Here is a 26,092-nt window from a genome sequence, read left to right as displayed (position 1 = left end):
TATTCAAGATTAGACTACTGTAATATGCTCTATGTAGGGCTGCCACTGAAGAGTAGCCTCAGTGGATTCAGAATGCAACCCATGATGCCTGAAGCATATAACACCAACTTCCATGGTGCCGAGATTATTTTCAGGCCCAATTCGAAGTGGTCATTTTGACCACCTAAATGATCTGGATCCCATCCTTAAGGTATTGCCTGTTGCATGCATTCTTCCTCAAATATACTGCTCCATATATCCCTACCACCTGAAATATGGTGGTTGGGCTGAAAATGATGGACCTACCTAAACACATGCCTTTGCCATATACCAACTCAGATCATTGGTCTGTGCAGGTCGGTGTCATCACTGACAGCACTTCTCCGGGGTCTTTCACATCACCTGCTGCCTGATCCTTATAACTGGAGATGCTGGGGACTGAATCTGGACCTTCTGCACTCAAAGCAGATGTCCTGCCACTGAGCCACAGCACCTCCCTCAAGGGTGCTTGCCTCACTCCTTTCCCTGTTCACTTTTAGGAGCCAAGCAAAGGCACCTCTTGGGATTTTAAAACTTTTAGGCTGCCTCGTTATGAACTGCCTCGTTATGAACTGATGGTTTAGTTCTTCTCCAGCTGAAAACTGCTGTTTTCTTTTGTTGTGCAAGATAATTTTAGTTGATGCTTTAGTCTTGATGAACTATGCCAGCTATAGCTTGGTTATCAGATTTTCCCAGGAGTTCTAAACATCTGTGTTCCCACTGAACATCTACTCAACCCCAGTGGGGGGAAACCACACTAGAATAATTTACCAAACCTGCTACTGAGTATACAGGTACTGAAATGTTAACTATTACCCAAAAAAACTGCTTTTTGCATGCATGTTCAATAATATCTTCCTAGCCAAATTTGCATGCAGCATGCTTTGTTCAGGTCAGAAACTACTGGAAACAACAGACCAGAAATAAAGGCAGCTGCATAGCACTTCCAGATATTCAGAGTTCTTTGCTTGCATTATGTTGTTATAGTCTTCAGGCAGCCTGGTGGGGTTGTTCTCACTATACTCATGTTGTAGATAGGAGATTGTGGCTGGCCTAAGGACACTAGTAAGGGTTTGCCAGAGGTGACGTTCAAATTAGGGACTTCCCAACTCACAGCATGGTGGCTAAGGACTGAGCCATACCTGAGCCTCAGTACACCTGCCTTCCTCCACATTAGAAGAAGAAGAGTTGGTTTTTTATATGCCAACTTTCTCTACCACTTAAGAATCAAACCAACTTACAATCACCTTCCTTTCACCTCCCCACAACACACACCCTGTGAGGTAGGTGGGGCTGAAAGAACTGTAAGAAAGCTGTGACTAGCCCAAAGTCACCCAGCTGGCTTCATGTGTAAGAGTAGGGAAACCAACCCGGTTCACCAGATTAGCCTCCGCTGCTCATGTGGAGGAGTGGGGAATCAAACCCAGCTCTCCAGATCAGAGTCCACTACTTTGCACACCAAAACTGCTCAACGCTACACTGCATCTCCTTGAAAGGAAAGCTTAATAGTTAAATAGAGACTTGAACCCTGGTCTTCATACCTATCCATTACAAAACTCTGGCTTGGCTCTCAGGTGCCATTCTGGCAGCGCTACACCAGTTCTTCCAACGGAATGGAATTTCCACTTACACAGAAAAGGAGGGAGGTTTTCGCCTCCTCCTGCTACAGAATCCCAGTTTGCCCCTCACGCTGTACCTGGGTTCCACTGGTCCACAGGAGCAGAATTTCCAGGAAACGGAGAAGGCTACAAAGGAGGAAAGAATTCCCTTCCTTTCGCAAGATTCAGCTTGCGCTGCTTCGAATCCAAGCCACTGGCTGTAAGCAGCCTCGACGACAGCTAAATCCAGAGGGGCGTTTAATAGTTGGGCCAAAACATCCACAGGGGAGAAAAAAGAGAGCAAGCAGAATAGGAATGAGCAGATTTAATCACTCAAGCCCTAAAGGAAGAGCATAAGACTGTGGCTAATGGGTTGCCAAGTCATTGTTAATAAGAGTTCTGTTGACCTACATAAAACCTTCAGTTTTTTTCTCCAACAAAACTGAGTAATTCCACTCTTGAGGGGGAATTCCCATTTATGGGCTTCGATTTGCATACCATTATTGATGTCGGTTTGGCTGGGGATGCGACACTCCTAACACAGTGGTTGGTTTTCCACGTTCAATCCAGATCTAGTTTCTGGAGTTCCCTTGAAGAATACACACAAATTGTCTTAATCGGCTTTTTTTTCCCCTTCTGGCCTGCGAAATTGGACCACAGAGCTTATTTCAAGATCAAAGGATCTGTGGAAAGTAATGCTTCATTGCACAGCAGGCCTTAGGTCACTCAAGTTCCTCCTAGTGGCGATGCCAGGCAAAGGTTTCTCAAAACAGCCAGTACCAGGGAGGCTTCCTAGATATAGACAGTTCCAGAGCACTTCACAAAAGTCAAACCCAGTTTTTGCCAAACCAAAGTCAAACAGAGCAGCAGAGACATACAACAGGTAACTTAATATATATGCCACTTTTCTCCTCCAAGGGACCCAAAGCGCCTTACACATTAAAGAGGTAAGGTACCAGGGAGGGGCTGTGGCTCAGTGGTAGAACATCTGCTTGGAATGCAGAAGGTTCCATGTTCAATCTGCCGGCCTCTCCAAGGGATTAGGCAAGTAGGTGATGTGAAAGACCTCTCTCTACCTGAGACCCTGGAGAGCCACTGGCGGTCTGAGTAGACAATACTGACTTCGATGGACCTAGGGTCTGATTCAATATAAGGCAGCTTCATGTGTTCATGTGTACAATCACAGAAAGCCAGTGCAGTATAGAGGTCGGAGTGTTGGACTAACACCAGGGAGGCCAAAGTTCAAATCCCCACTGAGCCATAGAAGTGTCCCAGTGATCTTGGGCCAACCACCCTTAACCGAACCTACACCACAGGGTTGCTGTGAAGACCCTGAAAGCTACCCTTGAAGAAAAGGTGGCGCATCGATGGATGAAGAAAGCCTTGATTTTTGGAATCCATCCAGCTCATCTCCACAGTGAAGACACACAGGAGGAGGACTGTAAGACGAAGATCTTAATGACCAAGCAGGTTCAGACATGACCACACTCAGATACCAGAACTATAAACCATGCCTAGAAAGAAACTGGTACCCAGTGCAGTTGTTTCAGCAGTGATATCTCCCCTTCCCTGCCACGTTACTGTAGGTTGTTGTTGTTGTTTTAATGTACGGTTTTAAAAATTGCGTTCAACATTTTTAATTCATATTCTTATTTGATTGAATTTTTCCCCCAAGAGGAAGGACACAAATATTTTAACCGAACATTTCTCCCCGAATCTGTCTATATAATTTATCCTTTTTAAAAACATTTGTATGCTGCCTTTCCACCCAGTTTAAGGCCCCCAAGGCTGCAAGCAATTAAAAAAAATTAAAACGAGCTTTTGTAATAAAAAGTAAGATGCTCATCTCTCATCCTTAGGCCACCAGGTCAGTAGATGATGAAGATGAAGAAGAGTTGGTTTTTATATGCCGACTTTCTCTACCACTTAAGGGAGACTCAAACCGGCTTACAATCACCTTACCTTCCCCTCCCCACAACAAGACACCCTGTGAGGTAGGTGGGGCTGAGAGAAAGAGTTCTGTGACTTGCCTAAGGTCACCCAGCTGGCTTCATGTGTAGGAGTGTGTAAACAAACCCAGTTCACCAGATTAGCGACCGTGGCTCTTGTGGAGGAGTGGGGAATCAAACCCGGTTCTCCACTACACCACGCTGGTGTATTTAAAATCAGGATTTTCCAGCTCACAGATTATAACTTTTGCTTGTATTTTAGTGGTTCACATTACAAATGGCGGTTGTACCCCTTTGTAATGTAGAAATGGCCCTAATATTTTTAGTACCTAACAGCACCGATGCAATATCAATGATTAACTCAGACAATATGATAATAGTCATATGCACCTATAATATGGTAATCGCACACACTGGTGCCTGTGTCGAGGGGAGTGGCAGGTTCAAGTTACTACTTTGCAGCATTACAAAAAAGATCCAAGAGGGTCCTTGTTGGTTAAAGTGCAACAACCTAACCTTACGTCTCTAACAGTAAAGGCCTGTGTTTTGAGATCCAAAGGTCACCAGTTCAGTTCCAGCTGGCAACTCAACCACAGCCTAGATAGCTCAGGTGACATTTGTCGAACCTTTGCAGAGAGTTTACAGACCTAAGGTAGGATCTCATGGAATAAGAGGTTTTTTTGTATTTGAAGAACAAGCATACCTGGAGGCTCCAAACCCCACCAAGGTTAAACTGTGTTAGCAGTGAGACAGGATGAGTGAGGAAGCGGTGTTTACTTTCTACAAGGATATAAAAGCCAAGATCCGCATTTAATCAGAAATCCACAAGAGCTCAAACTTTACTCGCTCTACTTTATTGTCTCCTGAGATTTTTACCCAGGACCTCCAGAAAGTATGGTTAAATTCCAATAAACATTTTTAATTCTTTATCCAGGAACCCAGAATGGCTTTTAAGAATTTTACCAGCCCCGGGGGTGAAATCAAAAACACTTTGTAACCTTAAAAAGGAAGGGTTTCCTTTCTCCCACTGTTAAATCCCAGACAAGCTTTAATGTGTTACAGCTGGTATACATTTTAAAATAACATCACACAACATTTATAGCACAGACTTTAAAAGGCATGAAGCCACAGGTTTGCTGCCATGTGAAAAAGCCCGATTTCCCTTGTCTTTGATACATTTGGTTCAATTTTTTTCATGAGGGGTAAATTGCTAACAGTTCAACCCATTCATTGGACGATTTGGGTCCTATTGCAAACACTCAGTATTTGCCTGCCAAATAGACAGGCACATAGAAACCCACATATGCCAATAAAGGTAATTGTATTGTATTGTACATAGGAAACCCTGTTAAGCAGCAAACTGTGACCTTTGCATATATTATATTTCTATAAATACTGATTAAGTCTTCCTTCATAGGGCGAAAGGATTCTCCTTTACTTCTGGGGATAGTCACATAAGGTTTACACCAGTGCTGCATTTGAAGTGAATAGGTAGCATGGATAGGGGTGCCAGGTCCCTCCTCGCAACCAGCAGGATGTTTAGGGAGGTGGGGTTGGGGGGCACCGATGGGCGTCATCTACACAATGACATGCCCCCTCCTGTTCTTGTCTCTCCGTGTAGCCCATTTCCCAACCCCTCGCCCTACCACCGCTCAGCTGTTAGGCAGCAGTGCGGGCTTTCTCTCTTACTTGGTGGTGGGGAAAAGCTCCCTGAAAAACCGTGGGGATGCCAGGCAGAGTGGTAGAGGAGGTCCACACCACTGGGGTGGCCAGAGATACAGCGGAGACAGGAACAGGAACGGGCAGGAAAAGCCTCACACCGGCACTTCCGCTTAAACCGTAAGTGACATTATCGTGTAGATGACACCGATCGCTCCCCCTCTCTTCCCCTGGCCTGCTTCCACCGCCCGCCGACTAGCTGAGAGTTGGCGGGCGACAGAACCAAAGGGTGGTAGATTGCCTGCTATAACCAGGCAGTTAGGAACCCTAAATACGGATAAATACACCAAAGTGATTTGGGTCATAATCCCACATGTGAGCCTGCAAGTCAGCCACTTGAAGTCAAAGCCCTCCCTTGCTACCTTCCATATCCAGCAGCCTTACTCCACAGTTTAGCTGGGCATCTTCTGAATGCACCTTAATTTTATACGGTTAGGCCAGTAGAGGCTCCGCGCTACAGCTGTCGTCAAAGGGCAGCAAAGTCAATTATCTGCCAAGGCCCAAAGACTTGCCGTGGGCCCATGTGTAGAAGAAGAGGAGAGCGGAAGTAAGGGCCTCACCTCCCCGCTCCCTTGAAGTCCAGTGCAGGTGATGCAGGAGTAGCAAGCAACTCTTCTCTCTGGCATGAGGCAGGGGGCAGATACTCCTGCACTAAAATATTGGGCGGGGGGAGTACTTTCTGAGAGCCCAAACTAGGGTTGCAAACCTCCAGGAGACGGCAGAAGATCTCCTGAGATTACAACTGATCTCCAGGCGATGGAGAACAGTACACCTGGAGAAAATAGCTGCTTTGGAAGGTAGACTATATTGCTTCATACCCAATTAAAGTCCCTCCCCTTCCCAAACCCTGCCCTCCTCAAGCTCCACCCCCAAAATCTCCACGTATTTCCCAACTTGGAGCTGGCAACCCTGGCCGCCATGAATTCACCCTGTCCTTTGTAGAGTGGTTTTTAAATGCTGCAACTCGCGGAGCTGAGCTCTTTCCCCCTCGTTCTGTGCCTTTTTGAGTGCCAAAACAGGCACAAAAGGGACCCTTTTGGCACTTCAAAAGGAGCAGGGGGGGAAGAGCTCCATGTTGCAAACCTGCACCGAATCAGGGCCTCATGGGATTTTAAAATGGCCAGAGCAATGTCATGGAGGCCACGAGTTTACCATTGTGGACTTTGTTGGAGAAAGCTGGTCGGAGTTCCTCCTCCATTTTCTTTCTCGGCTCTGGCACGGGCTCATGGTTTACAACGGCAACAAAGATAAGTCGTCCAGCTGGAGTACAGGGAATTTACTTGCAATGCAATTAATTACCTGGGACTGCTAGAAATAAACCAGTCTCTCCAATTCAAATTAAACTAAAATGAGACAAAATAAATGCTGGATCTCTAAACCTCTGGCAGGAGAACATAACACAGCAGCGTGCTGGTCGCAATCTTAAAACTGCCAGGTCCTTGCTGAGTTTGCCATCAGGTCTACTTGGCTTGTGGGAGAGAGGGGAGGGAGGCAGGCTGGGTGGGCAATCATCAGTCTATAGGGTAGAGGGAGGTTGCAGTTCGGAAAGGGGTGTGTGTGTCCTTCTACAGCAGGTGTATGTGTGTACAGCTGTCCAACTCCCCCAGTCATGTTCTCCTTTGTCAAGTAGCAACGAAAACTCAGCCATGGCTAAAATATTGGGGGGGGGAGAAGCTGGGGGGCAATTAGCAGTCTGTGTAGGGTTGCCAGGTCCCTCTTTGCCACTGGCGGGAGGTTTTTGGGGTGGAGCCTGAGGAGGGCAGGGTTTGGGGAGGGGAGGGATTCAATGCCATAGAGTCCAATGGCCAAAGCGGCCATTTTCTCCAGGTGAACTGATCTCTACCGGCTGGAGATAGGCTTGCCAGGCCCCGTAGCTCCACCGGCGGGAGCTTTCTGGGGCAGTGGCTGTAGTGCACGGTGTGCGCGCACCCCGCACAACACGCCCACGTCACTTCCGGGTTTACCCAGAAGCGATGTGAACGCACTAGCGATCTTTGGCAAAACTCTCTAGTTTCCATAGGGTTTTCTCCGAGATTCCCAGAGGGGAGGGTTCAAATCGAATGGAGAATGGCTAGGGGGAAGGGGCTATACCATAGAGGGAAGGGGCCCCTGTTATACCTATTGCCCAGGGCCCATGAAAACATGGAACCTGCCCTACTCTGCACACATTTTAAAACATGAAATACATTTTTTAAAAATCCTTTAGAACAACCTAAACAGGATAACACTAAGTAACCAGCAGGAAGTTAATCCACTTAATCTACCGCAGCCTTGCCAGCAATTCAAACCATCACACCGTTAGCCAATGTACAAACCACTCAAGCTATAAAGATCAGAACTGAAATAGCTGCCTTATCTTCCTTAGCAACATGAACTCCTCTGAACTCTGATGGTGAGTAGTGCTTGGGAGGAAACATATACAACTTCATTTTCCTTAATATCTTGGGGAAACAACGGGTACTTGTCTAGAGCTGCTTGCAAAAATCACGTAGGCACCCGAGAAAGGCTACACTGTTCCCCACTTTTAACATTCGTCAACAAAGGTCGCTTTTAGAATCAACATCTTTCTCAGGACAGAACGCTAGCAAAGCACCCTGCCATGTTCCGGTGAAGTCATTCATTTATTGGCGGTAGCTAGTTGGATGCTGCCAATAATATCATGGTTGTACAACATCTTCAACGTTTTTGCCAGCACGTGGTTTAGCAGATATTTGGTACATTTGGCTCCAGATTCACAAAGCAACAAGATTCCAGTGGGTTTGGTTTTCCAGCAGTGGACTCTTTATGGTATTATCCCGGCCCCTCGTGTGCGTCCTGAGGGAGAGAGACTGCTTGTCAAAATGTTTGTTTGGAGTTTTAATTTTTCTCCTTAGTCCCCTTTACCTCAGTAGAAATGAGACACAGAAGCTTTTTTCAAGTTAACAAAAAAGAAACAGAGATTATTAAACACTGTACAATGGATGGTTTTGGAGGGAAAACTGTATTAAGGACAAGCATAGAACTAGAGCTGTTTTATAAGTTTCACTTCAGAGAAGGCATAGATGGTACAGAATTACAATTCTTAACTTAAGTTCACCAATCCCTTTCAGTTTACAAATTCAGTTCAGTTCCCAGAACTTCTTATAGATGTTTCTATTCAGACTCTGCTGCCTAGCTATTAGGGAAGTTGGAGACCATACAATCTCTCTTCCCCAGAGAGACACAGAAGTATGGAGATTTCTCCTCAAATCTCCCTTCCAGTTCTCACTATAGATCAGGGGTGGGGAACCTCAGGCCCGGGGACCGTATGCGGCCCCCGAGGACATTTTTTGTGGCCCTCGGGAGCTCCGGGGCCCTGCTGCAGAGGCGGGGCGCAGGGCGGCCCTCCCAGAGGGTGCTTACAGTGATGCTGTGGCGCCCTTTGGACCTCCTCTCACCAACTGTCGGCTGTTGAGCAGTGAGAGGGAGAGGGAAAGAGGCTGGCAGCTCCCGGCGGCAGAGCATGCATGCAGGAGCCAATTGGGCTTCGGGGGGGGCCTTTTGTGGACTCTGGGGAGGAAAGGGCATGGAGACTGGGGCCCAGTCGCGCGGGGCTCTGTGCGCCGCCGGGTGTGTGTGTGGGCAGGGGCCAGTCGCGCGAGGCCAGCAGGGGTGGTGGGGGGGAGGCTTTTCTCTCTTTTCTTCCTCTTTTTCTTTCTGTCTCTTTCTTTGTCTCCCTCCGTCCTTTTCTTTGTCTCCCTTCATCCTTTTCTTTCTTTCTCCCTCTCTCTTCATTTCTTTCTCCCTTTCTCTCCCTTCCTCCCTTTTCCTCTTTCTCTGTTTTCCTTCCTCCCTTGTCGATCAACTGTGGGCACCTCGTTTGCTCGGGCGCACTGCTGGCTGCCCTTCCGCCTGGGAGGGGGGAGTTGGGGCACCCTGCAGGCCTTCTCTGTGTGGCCTCCCCTGGGGTTGCCAACCTCCAGGTGGTGGCTGGAGACCTGGCAACCCTAGCCTCTTCCCCCCCACCACCGGGAGATCTACACCTGGTATGGCCCCTGAATGATGTCATAAATGTGCAAATGGCCCTTGGCAGGAAAAAGGTTCCCCACCCCTGCTATAGATATACCCCAATTTTGTGGCAGTAATCCCTAAACAACACCCTGTATTTGGAATATCTCCTTCCGAGAGCCTGTTCCCTTCCAGTGAGCTGAGAAAGGATTCCTTTCCTCCCAGTCTCTTCCTGTCACTCCACAGGATTTGTTTTACACCAGCTTAGGCAAACCTGAACCCTCAGGTTCCCAGAGTCAAACACAGCTACTAAACACACAGGTTACCAAAATCAGAATCAATTCCTTTCTTCAGAACAAAGAGTTCCTTAGCTCCGCCCACTCCCTTTCTCTGAGCTTCTTTCAACCTGGTGGTTGGCAACCCTAGTGAGGCTGGACCATCCCAGTCACACCCAGTCGGCAATGGCTCCTGCCAATCAGCCCAGAAGAGTGAAGCAATCCTCAGCAAAACAACTAAAGGGGGAGGCGTACATCAGGGAGTCTCCCTCATAAGAGCCAGGGACTCAGGCCTGGGTGGACATGCTAGCCCTCCTGCCAGCTAACTGGCTACAGGGGAGGTAAGCAGAAAGAGAGGAGGAAGACCTAAGGTACTCTTTTATCCTCTCTAGTCTGAGGCCTATTGAGGACCCCACAAGGAAGCTCTGGAAGACATGTCTGCCCCACCCAACCGTGACAGCATGGCAGATGCTCATAGCCACCACCTTACCACTGTGCCAAGTATTTAAACCAGATTTTTGCACCTGATCAGAAACCCCAGACAATTATAAAATTTGTCTGATCATTTAGCAAAAGAACTATCAATGGAAAGCTGATGGGGGAAATAAATAGCCTAGATTTGGGGGGGGGGCTTTGCTTTCCTCAATGCCTTATCAATAGCAGTATAGAAAGGGTTCTCTCAGTGCACCAGTAGAGGACCTTGTGACATTAACAGCCATCAGACCAATAATTTCTTTTGACCTTCTCCCCTACTGGCATGTTTGAAAAACCCAAGTTCTAAGTGGCAAGCTGGGCTATGTTGCAAATTTCAAGCATTCCTAAGTTCTGGCGGGCATCTTGCTAGCAAACAGCTTCAGATCGAAATCTAAAGTGGCTAGATAAATTAAGGCCGGTAAAGACTTATTCCTAGACTGGGGGGGGAGATCAATTCCAACTTCTTAGCTTGCAGCACAAAATCATACTCCTCAAACCCTTTAGAGTGTTCTCCTCTCTTCAAGACAAGCCTCAACATGGCACAGGAAAGCTAATCCTCCCCATGTGTGCCAGCGATCAATTTGAAGACAGGTCTCCATGCGCACGATCATTTCCCAAAAAAGAGACAGCCATTAGTTATGCTTCAGGCACCAGCCTTAAAACCAGAGAAACATAGAAAATCCATTTAACACATGACATTATTGAAAGAAACATCAATAGCTTTGCTTCAGGTAGCCACGTTTTTTTTTAAAGGTTCCTAGGAAGTGTATTTTATTTATTTATTTATTCATTCATTCAATTTATATCCCGCTCTCTTCCCAGCAAGGCCGGGCTCAAAGCAACTAGCAATCATTGTTAAAAACAACGATTAATGGATCCAAGATGTCACCCACCGAGCATATGAAAGTTAAAACTTTTCCAGTACAGAAAAAACAACAGCATGCCAGCCTCGAACGACTGTTGAAAATATATACGAAGTGTTATTTCTTTCAACCCACATTGGAGAAAGTCAAAGGCAACGGGGGAGAAAAACATTATTTGCTCTGGTGTACTTGCAACGGGCAGATCAATTATTTGAAAAGGAACTGTAGCAAAGGCGCACGTCTTAAAGAGTTAAGATTATGTCAGCAACCTAGCTGTGGCAGCCTGGTCAGATAGGTTTAAAAGATGTGGTCATCTCAAATGCATTGGGGCTGGAAGGTCTGGGGCATGCCAGTAACCGCACTTTGACTATACTAGCAGACCTCGAAGATATCGTGAGTTCGGTTCCAGCCCACCGCAATAAAGCAAATATCACAATAAAGCAAGTTACACTAATTTTCTTAGTTTCCCGGTGCATATAAAAGATATGCTTACACTATACTGTAGTCTATTATGTGTGCAATAGCATTATGTCTAAAAAATGTTTTTTAATTATTATTTTTAAAGTTTGAACTATTGCGAGAACTACCAAAATGTGACACAGAGGAACAAAGTGAGCGCATGCTGTTGGGAAAATGGCACCGATAGACTTGCTCGAAAACACAATATCTGCAAAGAGCAATAAAACAACGCACAATAAAACGAAGTATGCCTGTGCTGCAAGTAAGGAAGGTAATACCATGCTATGTCCAGAAGGCAGTTTCCCCAACAGTGGAGGCACCAAATTCAAGAAGAGAAACAGGAAATACTTCACAGAAGAGCAACAAGTTTTTTCTACCATATTTGGCATATTGCCTGCGCAGATTCTGCTATTTCATTTGACCGGAATCAACTCACAGGGATCGGCATAAACTCCATATGGATCCACCATGCCCAACCGTCACAAATCCCTTGTCAGAAGCGTCCTCATCAAACACCTTAATAGTCACAAGAGACATAGTCTTGAAGTCTACAGTGCATTTTCAGCATTCATTGAGGAACTTCCCATGTTCTCTTGGACATGAACCAGTTTTTCTTACACCCACTTAAAGATGCTATTTTTTTTTTAAGGAAGTGCTTCCAAATTAACAAAGCTAAGTAAAAGGGTCTCTGTGTGAAAGACTTAACAGGGACCCGAACAGCAGGCCCTTCTTCAATATGAAAACAAGTTGTGGAAAACCGGACATTAAATTTTGCATTAGCATTGAGCCATGTGAAATCTCAGCACTGCAATATTGTCATGACCATTTCACTTCAGTGTCAGCGCCAGAGGGGCAGAAGGGCTTAAACAAAAGACTGAAGAACATATTTCTGAAACTTACCTGAATTTCTCTTTGACACCAGCTTCACATCGGTGCTGAATACAGTGCAGCTCACGAGGACTAAGAAGATGTGGGGCTTCATCTCCGACTCCCTTTGTCAGCTGGAAGGCAAACACAGCACAACTAAGTCCAAATCCAGGTTTTCTTGGTAACAACCATGATGTCTGAACATTTCCACAAAGCATCTTTATTGAGTTCAGTGGCTTAAGGTAGTAACGTCTGGGTTTATGATTCTAGAGGGGCAAAACAACAAAGCAAGACTCAATATAAAACACCTGGTGATTTCAGACACACACCCTCAAAAAAAAGAGGAGTCCCACAAAGTGATGCACTGTGCTTTGTATTTTGCATCTTGCATTGTGAACACATTAACTGTGCATCTGAAATTAAGCGTTAATTGGATGTATCTGCAACATTAAGAAACAGAGGATGTCTGTTCTGACTGAAGTCTAATCCCAGTTTCAGTTGATACAAAATGCTGGGATGAGTTTTTAAACTGAACTTCAGGGCTGAATTGCAAAAGATGTGCTCCCCCAAGAAACTTATTTTCATTTTGATCTTTAAAGGTAACCCCTGGGGAGCTGTGGAAACAAAACAGAAAACAAATGGGAAACCACAAAACTGAGAAAAATCTTTAATTTATTAAAGGTAGCCGTTGCTGCTGGAAACATATCAAGATAAATTCTTCTCCAGAGGATACATAAAAATGACTCTGGATTGGACCAGCTGTTTCCCACCCACCCCCATCCTTTCATCTCTCATCCAAGGCAATTTCCAATGACACCCTTATTCCCACTGAAGCTTCTTGGGTCATAATACATCCCATCCCACAACTTTTGGGATTGGCCTCTCAGGGGAAGGAAACAATCATCTGACCCACAATTAGAGCTCTGCTTGCAATTCTCTGGATCCAAGAAGTGCCTATGGGTGTGCACCATTTTGGGGGGTACTTTTCAGGTTTGGCTTTAATAGACCCAGACATTTTCAAAAAATCCGGAAAAAGTCGATTACTTATTAAGGCCAAAATAGCATGGTCCCTTAACCCACTTTATTCCCTGTTTCAGCCAGGATCAAATTGACCTGGGCTGGGGGGAAACTGTACACATTACAAAACTGTGTGCAAATCCATCCATGTAAACAGAAGGTGCAGGAGACGTGCCCAGTTCCTGTTTAGCTTGCAATACCCCCGCCCCCGGTGATTGGTCATTTCCCGAGCAGGGAAGACCCTCATTGGTCAATTTGAAATGACCAATCACCGGGGGCGTGGGGTGGGTGCCAAACTAAACAGGAACTTCATGTGTCCCACACTTTCTGTTTACATGGATCAATTGGCACAGTTTCGTCCCTACTTTTCAAGGTAATACGTACAGTTCCCCCCCCCCCCAGCCCGGGTAAATTTGATCCTGGCTGAAATGGGGAATAAAGTGGGTTAAGGGACCATGCGTTTTTGGCCTTAGTCTTTTCCCAGAAAATTGAAAAATTTAGGTTAATAATCCAGAACCCAAAAAATACGGCACAGCTCAAGCCATAGACCTAATAAAGGCTATGATGAGTGTCTGCATCAATGCAGAATAGGTATCTTCAATGCAGATAAGGATGTGCACAGAAATCTGCCCTCACATCAGCAATACATGCAGATGGTTGCTTCCATTCTCAGATCTTCCTTGAACAATCAGAGCCAATTAAATTAAGCAGTTCATAATATTCTCCTTTTAGAACATTCAAAGTGGCTACATGGGACTCCCATCCAGGCCCTGGTCACATCCATATCTCTTTAGCTCCAATTTTGCTACAGCATCGGGGGATTCCACTCACTCATCACTTGCAGAAAATTTTCAGAATTCGCAAAAAAAGGGAGGGATGCACACTGAAATTTTCTGGACTCCAACATTTCAAACCAGTGCTTTATTTTTATTTACTTAAAATACTTACATCCTAGCTCTCCAGAACCTGTTTAAGGTGGCTTACAGGAAAACCAAATGAAAATCTTTAAAAGCTGCACTCAGAAGCAAACCATTAAAAACTGCACTCAGAAGCAAAGCAGTCATTACAGTACAACTCTTAAAAGAGAGATAGAGTCACTCAACTAAACACTGGTCAGAACGGGAACATCTTTTGTTGAGTCCGAAAGGAGATCAGGGAACAGGACTTAAAGTGCAATCTTAGGGAGAGTTACTTAGACTGTAGTAAATCTGTTTAGGATTGTGCTGTTAGGCACCTTAGGTGGGAGGGCAGTCCACAGATGGGGGTAACAGCAGTTCAAAGAGGCTGTTGCTTGTGGCAACCCTTTTCCCATCACTTGGAGGGACATCACACAGAGCCCTGTGGCGCAGAGGGGTAAGTTGCAGTACTGCAGTCAAAGCTCTGCTCACAACCTGAGTCTGATCCCGATGGAAGTTGGTTTCAGGTAGCCGGCTCAAGGTTGACTCAGCCTTCCATCCTTCCAAGGTTGGTAAAATGAGTTTGCTGGGGGTAAAGTGTAGATGACTGGGGAAGGCAATGGCAAACCCTGTAAACATAGTCTGCCTACTAAATGTTATGATGTGATGTCACACCATGGGTCAATAATGACCCGGGGGACTACCTTTACCTTTTAGAGGGACATCACATTATACAATTCCTTTTCGCTCTTAGCAGTCTCGGTACCAGCCTACTGCTTTGCCAGAGAGAATATAAGGGATTACATATAATCTCTTACACTGTTTATTCAATAATTTCATATTACAACATATCCTTTTTAAGGTTCTCTCATCCCCAGTCTATAAATAGGCAGTGCTTTGTACTCCTGAAAATGCTTTATTCCCTTGAGCGCTTTAGATGTTCGAAATTCCCTTGGGTCAGAGCATTCAGAAGCCAAACGGGACCTCAAAAATTAAGAGGCGCGGAGGCTGCCCATCAATGTTTAATGAATGACTTAGTATGCAGGGTTTCTTCTTAACCTCTCCTCAAATAATCAGATCCCAGCACAAGTAGGGCCACCTTGACAAGAAGGGTTTTTGATTTAAAAAAAATGTAATTGAACTAAATCTTTTGACAGATAACTGTAATGATGATGTTATGCCAGGATAATTTTCAAGTGTAACTTGGCAAATTACTTTACCACTTTGCTCTCTTCAGCTATTATGGCAGGAACAGGTAACTCAGATGCTCGTTCCACGGTGCATTAGTCTCTCCCACCCCCAAGAGGATCTTAATTGCAGAAAACAGAGTCGTTTCAAAATCCAGAATTGGTTTCCAGAAAGTATTCCAGCAATCCTTCCTATCTGAAAAGAGTCACAGTTGCCCTGCCAAAACCACCGTCTGAAAGAGACGAGAAATAACAGACTGAAAGCTGGTTCACGTACTGTACAGTAGCAAACCCAAGTCTGTCCTCAAACACCAGTATATCTGGTGGTATGAGCAAACTGTGCAATATCAGTGTACCAAAGATGTACAAATGTACATTCAACAGCTCCTTGATGAGTCTTCCCATGTCATATGTCTGTCATGTGCCCAAAACGGGTTTTTTAGGTGAATATGTAAACTATCCTAGCATTTGAAACCTCATTCACCTCAGCACCAGTGGACATGCACGCGCACACACACACACACAGACAGAGAGAGAGAGAGAGAGAGAGAGAGAGAACGCCATGAAATTTTCAGTAAGCAGCAGAATGAAAGCCAAACTAAAGTTGATACTGAGAATCCATGATCCCATCTGCAGATGTACAGGTTAATTTTAAACAAGGTGGAGGGAATTGGATTGGGGCCACAGAACTGGGATAAGTGGATTGGGTCTTTTCCACCCTGCCCAATTTCCCAAAAAGAAATTTCACACATCCAAGCTACTATTTGCACAAGGAGGAGTAGAGAACAGCTACCATATTATATCTATTGTTTTCTTTCCCCCATCAGGGCTTATGGCAGCTTGTGGATAGAGGGAAGATGCCCTTCTATGGGAAAAACAGAGCAATGGAAATGGGTTTTCAAAACCTGCCCTGGTACCCTCAACCCAGAGCCCAACTACCCCTTCCTGTGGCTGCTTTATAAAGGCAAAAGCACACATCTGATCCAGATCCCCAACACAACATGTAGCTTTGTCCTAAAATAATGCAACGGTGTTCAAATGTTACACACGCACGCACACACTCTTAATGGACTGTTCTAATTTGTAGAAATGTTATCCATGACAGTCAAATTAAAGTTCAATATAATAATTCCTAACAGAATGATGATTTAATTCAAATCAGTGCTGGAGGAAAAAAATTAAAATTTGACTTCTATCTACTGCAACTTCCCTGTAAATGCTAGATACTCAACTAAGAAAAATGAGTAAGGGTTAAAGATACACAGCCCATTCCTGAAAGCCGCAGCAGCCGGGAACAGCATGGCCATGGTGGCGCCTCCAATGAGGTTTCGTGGCCATTGTGGGGGGGGGAGTTTTTTTTATTTTTAAAAACCTGAAAATGGGGGAAAGGCCCCATACCAAACAGTGATGCTGCACCACCAAAAAGGTGGCATGACAGCGCTGTTGTTAGGGGACATTCCCAGGCCAAAAGGGCAGCACTGCCCCCTGAAATGCCTCCCGGGACGCTGGCGTGGGAACTTGTGCTGGGAGAACACCTGCTGTGGTCCAGGGGGCTGCGTAAGTACCCCTACACCAGCGTCCATGCCAGTTTGCATGCCGCTAGTGGCACAGATGCCAGCGTAGGAGTCACACCGCCTCCTAAGCCCATTCAGCCCCCACTCTTCAGGAATGCACTGCAACTGCCCCCTCTTCTGGCTGCTTTATAAAGGCAACACCACACATCTGATGCAGCTGCCCAACACAACATGTAGCTTTGTCCTAAAGAATTCAGCAGTGTTCAAATGTTTCCTCTTTATGGGTTCCAGGACTGTTATATAATTTATTAATATATGCATATGTATATACATATATATTATATATCTGTACGGGCAGTCTGCGATTCTGTGGTGCAAAACTATTGTGTCTGAATATTTTGATGTGTTGGCACGTGATTGGTCAGTGGACCGTATTAATAAAATTTGATGCATATATATATATATATATATACATATACACACACATATATATATATATATATATATAGAGAGAGAGAGAGAGAGAGAGAGAGAGAGAGAGAGAGAGAGAGATTTCACACATTCTTAGTGGACTGTTCTAATTTGTAGAAATATTAGCCATGACAGTCAAATTAAAGCTCAATATAATTTTTTCCCTAACAGAATGATAACTTCATTCAAATCAGTGCTGGGGGGGGGGGTTAAAACTTGACTTCTATCTACTGCAACATCTCTGTAAATGCTAGATACTTAACTAAGAAAAATGAATAAGGGTTAAAGATATAAGCAGAAGAATTTTCACCAGACACGTTTACGAAAATATTAAATCCTACACACTTACCTACCAGCATCTCTTGTTTGAGAAATAAAGGTCTGTTGTAGGGTTTTTTTCCAAATCAAGATTCTAAGTGTCATTTTTTTTCCAACAAGAAATGGTGGGAAGGCTGCAGCTGGGGGTGGCCATTCAATCACATGACCAGTCCAATATTAATCACAGAATGCTCAAGTGTTTTTAAAGCATTCTTAGATCAGCAGCAAAGTACCTTAATCATCAGCTGATTTGAAACCCATAACTCATCACATAAATAAATTAGCCAACTTTCACTGCAGAACAATAAAATTTATTTTTGAAGCTATAATGAATAACTTTTAACATTGTTAGGCATGGTTTCTATAATTGTGGCGGATTCCATGAAGAGTTCTTCCCTTTGAATTATATAATGAAACACGTTATCCTACCATTAGACTGAGTTATATTTTTAATTAAAATTATTAAACTGAAGTCAATGGTTAAGGGCAGTTGAGCCAAACTCAGAGGAGGCTACAGATAGGGTTGCCAGGTTCCTCCCCACCTTAATCGGTGGGAGGTTTTAGGGGGTGGGGCTGGGGCGAGCGCATGCATGCAGGACTGCACACCAGTGATTATGTCACTTCCGGGTTTACCTCCAAAAGCACCGCATCGCCACAGCCTAGGGTTCCCAACTGCCTGGTTGTGGCAGGCAATTGCCCACCAATCAACCGGGCTGCCCGCTGACCAGCTGGTGGTCAGCAGGCAGAAGCAGAAAGGGGAAAGTGTGCTCCCACCCCTGCAAGCATGCTCCCAGGAATGCTCCAGCCTCCCTTTCAAAACTGCATGCCAGATCAGTTCCGATCTGGCTTGCAGCTTGGAAAAGGAGAAGAGAGCCTTCCTCCTAGCCCTGCTGTGTGCGCACTCAGGGCCGGTGCCAGTCATTTTTGCGCCGTGTGTGTGTGTGTGTGTGTGTGTGTGTGTGTGTGTTAAGTGCTGTCAAGTCGCTTCCGACTCATGGCGACCCTATGAATGAAAGTCCTCCAAAATGTCCTATCTTTGACAGCATTGCTCAGATCTTGCAAATTGAAGGCTGTGGGTTCCTTTATTGAGTCAATCCATCTCTTGGGTCTTCCTCTTTTCTACTGCCCTCAGCTTTTCCTAGCATGACTGTCTTTTCCAGTGACTCTTGTCATCTCATGGCATGACCAAAATATGATAGTTGCAGTTTAGTCATTTTAGCTTCTAATGTCAGTTCAGGCTTGATTTGATCTATAACTCACTGATTTGTTTTTGTGGCAGTCCACGGAATCCGTAACACTCTACTCCAACACCACATTTCAAAGGAATCTATTTTCTTCTATTTGCGCCCTAGGCAAGGCTAACTATTTGTGCCCCCCATTGCTAACCAATTTTCAAAAACAGATGTCTTGTAGAAAAATAAAATCACAAAACTTTTTATAAAACATTTTAATTAATTATGTTCCATGGCACTGTTGTGGTACTTATCTTAAAATAAAAAAATATAAATTGACAGTTGCATTTTTTCCAAGAAACTAATTGGTTTAAAACTGTGCCCCTCGGGCCAGTTCTGCGCTCCTCTGAGGTCTGCGCCCTAAGCAACCGCCTAGTTCGCCTAATGGTAGCACCGGCCCTGTGCGCACTCTGACTCCACAGAACACACACACAGCGGGGCTAGGAAGCCGGAAGTGGAATCGGGAAAGCGCAGGAATCCTTCCACCCAGCCCCACCCAAAAGAAGCTCCCACCAAAGGTAAGTGGGGACCTGGCAACCCTACCATGCCCGCTAACGAGCGCTAATGCCGCCGTGGCATTAGCAGTGCTTCTGGGGGTAAACCTGGAAGTGATGTAATTGCGTGTGGCAGCCGTGCCTGCACGCAACTGCTGCTCTGGAGCAGCTAGGTGGATTGATGGGCAATTGCCAGCCGAAACCACCCACCTGGCAACCCTAGGTACAGAGCAGACAGACATAACAAATGGAGGGGGCTCTCCTGGGCAACCAAGATGGTCCTTACAGTGACCATCCTAGACACTGAAACTTTGCCAGTGATGGCGGCCTCTCTCCCTGCATGGAGATGCTTTGAATAGGTTGATTCTCGCACACAACTTATGCGGGAGACATATACAGCCCAGCATAAAAACCTAAGACAATACCACCAGATGTTAGTGTAATTGGTAATATATACAACCTATTATATGCCTGGTCTGTTGTATATTGCCTGTAAATGTCAATATATTTGTAATGTGTGTGCATGTTTTTATATGATTTAAATAGACAATTGAGGAAGGTCATATAGGCCGAAACGCTTTTGGCTTGTGGCGACAGACATCAACCTTAAGAAATGCCATTGTGCTATTTTAACGGTTTTTAAATAATTTTAATTCTTATATAGCGCTTCTAATAAATTATAAAGCTTCATTATTTATATCAATCATCACTATTGGCATAAATCATTATTTATACATTTTTTTTCCATCCCACCCAACCTTGGATACTTGAAGTTATAGCAGAGGACAAGTAGTCACACCTTTGCTATGATGCCAGGTCTGTCCTGCAGGTCTAAGAGCAAACAGCCACCCACTCTTGCCTTTGTTAACCAATAATACCAGAATGGAAAAAAACATAAGCGGCCACCTGCACAGTGGAGTTCATGGGTGGAAAGCCAGGATGGTGTCTGGAGTTAACATGCTGGACTAGGATTGGGAAGAATCAGGTTCAAATCCTGTTCTGTCAGACAGAAGACACATTACACAATATGCAGGTTAGGTCTGCACCCTGCTGTATTTCCCAAAGATGAAAAGGTTCCAGGATACGGTTGCCAACCTCCAGATAATCAAAAATACCATTCTTCCATATAGTAAGCATGCATTCACTAGAAAATACATTCATGTTCTAGAGTCATGCAAAAACATGTTTACAAAGGTGAGTAGACATAGAGGTAAGTCCATATATGTTCAATCCAACTTTCTAATAATACAATCTTGTCTTATTACAGGAAATTGTGTTTTTAGAAAGTTGGATTGAACATATATGGACTTACCTTTATGTATACTCACCTTTGTAAGCATGTTTTTTGCGTGACATGAATGTATTGTCTAGTGAATGTATGTTTACTATATGGAAGAATGGTATTTTGGATTATAGAATTGGCTTATTTATATAATTTTCTGTGTGATTTGGGTTGAACCATAAGATACACAGAAGTGTCTATTTTGATATAACCTCCAAATAATAGCTGGAGATCTTCTGCTATTACAACTGATCTCCAGCCATTAGAGATCAGTTCACCTGGAAAACAATGGCCACTTTGGCAATTGGACTCCACGGCATTAAAGTCTCCCTCCCCCTTCCCAAACCACGCTCTCCTTCGGCTCTGCACCCAAAACCTCCTGCCGGTGGCAAAGAGGGACTTGGCAACCCTATCCCAGGAAATATGGGATTAGGTGTGCCAATTCTGGGTTCGGAAATTCCTGGAGGTTTGAGGGTGGAGCTCAGGGAGGGTGGGGTTATGGCAGGGGAGGGACCTCAGCAGGAGCTGATCAGAGCAACCTGATCTCTGTAGTCTGGAGATGTTGTAACTCTGGGAGATTGCCAGGCTCCACCTGGAAATTGAAGCCAAAACTCCGGAAAGGATTTGTGCCCCGATTCATGTAAATTTCAAGGGCAAAAAAAGCCTCGAGCCGATGCTCGAGCTGACAAGCGTAGGGATGTTTCTCAAAGCGCCCAGCGCCCAATATTATATAGGCTGGTTTTCCTCTTCGATTGAAGTTAGATTTATAACCCAAGATAGGATTTCGGTATGAGTTCCTATTTCGCCAAAGCTTTGTCCATCGGGAGTTTTTCAAAAGACGAGAGATGAATATTTATCTCTAAATGCCAACAAGAGTTGTAACTCACCATTCATTTGGAAAGCTTGTAGCGATCTTCGATCCCTAACCTTAACCCTTCCCTAACTGCCCCAATAGTACCCTCAGGATTGTTTCAGGCTGTGAAATGGCACACTTTTCACTTGCACTATGGATCTTGATCCTTATTGGGTACTGCATGCCTGAGAATGGAAAAGAATCCACAATTTACGTGTGATTATATCATGTCTGACAATAAGGTGGGTACCCTAAACCCAGCCTGTGTACTAAGCCAGCCACAACCTCACGTACCTCACAGGATTGTTGAGAGAATAAAATGAGAAAGGGAAAACTTTGAAGGCTCCCCTGAGCACTTTGGAAAAAAGGCAGGATAGGAAATGCACTAGATAGATTCGTCGATTATTTGCCAATATTTATTTGATTGCATTGTAATGGTCAATTATCTGGCATGCCAACTCCACTCCCTGACCCCTCCCCCAAAAATGGAGGGTAGAATTAGGGTTGCCAGGCCCCTCTTCGCTATCAATGGGAGATTTTGGGGGCGGAGCCTGAGTAGGGCGGGGTTTGGGAGGGGAGGGACTTCAATGCCATAGAGTCCAATTGCCAAAGTGGCCATTTTCTCCAGGTGAACTGATCTCTATCAGCTGGAGATCAGTTGCTATTACAGGGAGGATGGCAACCCTAGGTGGAATGTTTAAATGGATTTTTACCAGAATCCAAAACTGGGGCCACATCCGCCTCAAAAATCCCAAAGCAAAGCAACACTCAGAATGAGGTTATGATTACCAGTAAAAAGGTAAAGGTCCCCTGTGCAAGCACCGGGTCATTCCTGACCCATGGGGTGACGTCACATCCTGACGTTTCCAAGGCAGACTTTGTTTACGGGGTGGTTTGCCATTGCCTTCCCCAGTCATCTTCCCTTTACCCCCAGCAAGCTGGGTACTCATTTTACCGACCTCGGAAGGATGGAAGGTTGAGTCAACCTTGAGCTGGCTACCTGAAACCGACTTCCGTTGGGATCGAACTCATGTCGTGAGCACACATTGGACTCCAGTACTGCAGCTTACCACTCTGCGCCACGGGGCTCCTACATGATTACCAGTACAGTATCAAAATGTACTCAAGAGGGGAAAAAAATATTTTACCCTTTCCCTTCTGAAAATTTCATTATAATTTTTAATGGCTGGTTTCCATAAATGCAGTAAGAATCCCACAATCTTAATGTACCACCATGAACCCAATTTGGGAACGCTGCCACCGACATCCCTTCTTCCTCTCCAGCAAGTCTGACATTTAAGTATACTCGCTGTAATAACATTAACAAATAATGTGGGTTGATGTTTAGCAACATTGACACGTACCTGTAATTACGGCTACACATTATAATGTGATGGAGATTAATTTATTGGATGCAACAGATTTCACTGTCAGTTTACTGCAGTTAAGGAGTCTCAAAACCTGCCCAGCAGTAGAATCACAGCAAGTGCAGTCTGTGGCTACCCAGGGCTCAATCATATGCCTTGAGGGTGCAATCCAGCTCCATTAAAGTTCATGGAAACTTTGCCATTGACTTTAGTAGAAGCTGGCATATAACTATTACAAAGCAAAAGCTGAGAGCTGAACTAGACTTGATGCCAATGGCAATCCTCCTTTCAGTTCCCCCACCTTTCCCCCTATATGGGCTGCATCCACAAGCCAAGTTCATTGCTGCTGCAAATACAGAGGCATTCATAACACCAACAGAACATCCACATGACCAGCTGAATTCCTGTCCTACCCCAGCCATCTTGCAGCTTCCCCTCTCCCTTCCTAATGAGGCAATCTGGCCAAACCTGCTTGCACCTCTCTTCTCCTTATATCTCCACAACAAAAAAGGCTACGGATGTACTCTTTTTTAAAATGAAAGCTGAGAATTCAGAGGAACTAGCAGATTGTAGCAATGGATCATTATAACATTATTGTGCCATACTGCAATAGCAACCACCATTTTTAAAGGGACTTCAATTCCACAGAGTCCAATTGCCAAAGCAGCCATTTTCTCCAGGTGAATTAATCTCTATTGGCTGGAGATCAGTTGTAATAGCAGGAGATCTCCAGCTAGTATCTGGAAGTTGCCAACCCTAACCCTTCCCCTTATGTCTCCACACCAAAAAAGGCTACAGATGTACTCTTTTTAAAAACGAAAGCTGGGAATTCAGAGGAACCAGCAGATTGTAGCAATGGATCATTATAACATTACTGTGCTATAGTGCAATAGCAATTGCTATTTTTAAAGCCCTTTGTGGCACTGGAGGGAAAACAGCAACTATAAGGGGGAGACAGGAAGAAAATGGCACCTGTATGGGACCGCTGAAAATGTGCACATTCCCAACCAGATGAAATGCAAATGTGATTTTCTTCCCACCTTCCCCTCCTCCTAAAAGTCTGTAGCAAAGCAGGTTTGGGAAAGATCTGAGAAAAGCTAGGAAGTAGGCAATTAAAGGACAATGTCATGGGAATCCTCAAAAAAATGCTCCAGTTTGGAAGCAAGGACAGAGCAAAACACCCATGTGGAAGCAGTTACAAAGAGGCATGGCAAGTCAAAGAAAACAGACCAATTGTCTAGTAGTTCATACTGCAAGTCCAGCATCTCCACTCGAGGCCCCAATTGGAAGAGGAAAGATCAAACACAGCTTCTGTGCATGTGTAGAATGTTATTCTGGTCCTACAGCAAGGCAGACTGTCTTCCATTAGGCTAAATGATTTGCAGTAAGACAAATTAAGGAACACTACCCCCCCCCCCAAGAAAAGCTCATTAAAATGATTGCCATTTTGACAGTGTCATTTCTGGCTTTCACAGCTTAGTTAACATCATTGCAAAGAATCTGTAATGCAAAGCGTGATTTCATGCAAAGTATTTCCATATAATTTTGGTATAAAACAGTAATCGGTCCATTTTTAGTTCACTTATAAAAATAGGGAAGGGAGACAAATTGTCATGCTTAAAACAAAAAATGAAAACACCTGATCCAACTTCCCACACAACTTTTAGTTAATACCGAGAGTTTATCAATGCCTGACATTTAAATAGATGCAAGTTTGACATGCAAGCAAGTAGTCCTTTAATGATAGTATTTTCCAAACATCTGTTCCCCAATATTCTCCTTCCTACCCCCTACAACAAGACAACAAAAATAAAACTAGTTGACATTCCTGCAGATTAATGGAAAACAGATCCATCAACACATTAAATTATAGCTAAGTGGAACCTGCATAATCAGAGCATGCAAACCTCATATATGATAGTAGGGTTGCCAACTAGCCAGTTTAGGTTAATTTTTACCTGGCTGGTGCCTTTTAAAAGCAGAGGAATTTGTAGTGCTATGTCTTTATGACCTCAGTAGCTCTGCCAGTCAAAGAAACACTAGGTCTGCAGCCAATTTTGACTTTCATTTCCAGCACAGGTTTCTCTGTGCCTCAAAAGCGCCTTCAGTAAACACTGTAGCTGTCTTGAACTGTTCCATTTTGCCTTCCCTCCTCATCTAGAGCAAGGGCTCTGTATATGTAGCTTAGATGAATTAGCATTTTCTGTTGACTCCACCCATTGATCCCTTCACTCTGCTCTTTGACCCCTCAGTTACATACATGGGCACCTGAGCCCTAACCCCACCGAACTCCTGACCCACTTATCACAGTCCCTGATCCACATCATCCCTCCATAACCCCAATTCATACACCATCCAGGCAAGCACCACTAATAGGGATGCCAGGTCTGGGTTGGGAAATGCCTGGAGATTTTGAGGGTGGAACTGGGGGAGGGCAGGGTTTGGGTAAGGGGAGGGACTGCAGCAGGATATAATGCCATAGAATCCATCCTCCAAAGCATCCATTTTCTCCAAGGGAACTGATCTTGGTCGTCTGTGGAGCAATTGTAATTGCCAGAGATCTCCAGATGCTACCTGGAGGGTGGCAACCCTAACTACAAATGACAGAGGAGGAGATTCACACAGAGATCTCCTGATATCACCTCTCTGCTAGTGGAGCTATGAAATGTAATAAAGGAAAGACCCACCCTCTTTAGCACCTCCGCAATAGAGCAGCCATTTTCTCCAGCATGGTGTAGTGGTTATGAGGGGTGGACTCTAATCTGGAGAACGGGGTTTGATTCCCCACTCCTCCACATGAGCAGTGGACTCTAATCTGGTGAACCGGGTTTGTTTCCCCCCAACCCTACACATGAAGCCAGCTGGGTGACTTTGGGCCAGTCACAGTTCTCTTTGAGTTCTCTCAGCCTCGCCTACCTCACAAGGAGTCTGTTGTGGGGAGAGGAAGAGAAGGAGATTGTAAGCCAGTTTGATTCTCCTTAAAAGGTAGAGAAAATCAGCATATAAAAAGCCACCCCTTCTTCTTCCAAGGGAACTGATCTCTTTCAGCTGGAGATCAGTTATAATTCCAGGAAGTCTCCAGCCCGTACACGGAGGTTGGCAACCTTAATTTGTTGTAACTCCAGATAGTGGTTACTGTTCTGTTTACTGTTTGTAAAGTAACTCTTACCATCAAATCCTCTCTCTGTTCATTTTCACCCTAAGGTTTAAAAACAGGAATTTAAAAAAAAAATCCTGTCTGTTATTGCTGGGTTCTTAATGTCACTCATGCCT

The 26,092-nt window shown here is 44.7% G+C and overlaps 1 protein-coding gene across 1 annotated transcript in view; it reads right to left on the bottom strand.

Moving 5' to 3' along the window:
• IL1RAPL2 (interleukin 1 receptor accessory protein like 2) overlaps positions 1 to 12,303 on the bottom strand; it is a 545,193-nt gene extending 532,890 nt beyond the window's left edge. The window contains exon 1 of the mRNA XM_056859577.1: positions 12,222 to 12,303. Coding sequence (XP_056715555.1) covers positions 12,222 to 12,303 — 82 coding nt within the window. The remainder of the gene's footprint in view (positions 1 to 12,221) is intronic.
• Between the last annotated feature and the right edge of the window lie 13,789 nt (positions 12,304 to 26,092).

Source organism: Euleptes europaea, chromosome 13 (genome assembly GCF_029931775.1).
Source record: "Euleptes europaea isolate rEulEur1 chromosome 13, rEulEur1.hap1, whole genome shotgun sequence".
Taxonomy (NCBI): Eukaryota; Metazoa; Chordata; class Lepidosauria; order Squamata; family Sphaerodactylidae; genus Euleptes; species Euleptes europaea.
Note: the sequence above shows the minus strand (reverse complement) of the source record. Positions and strands in the feature narration are given on the sequence as shown.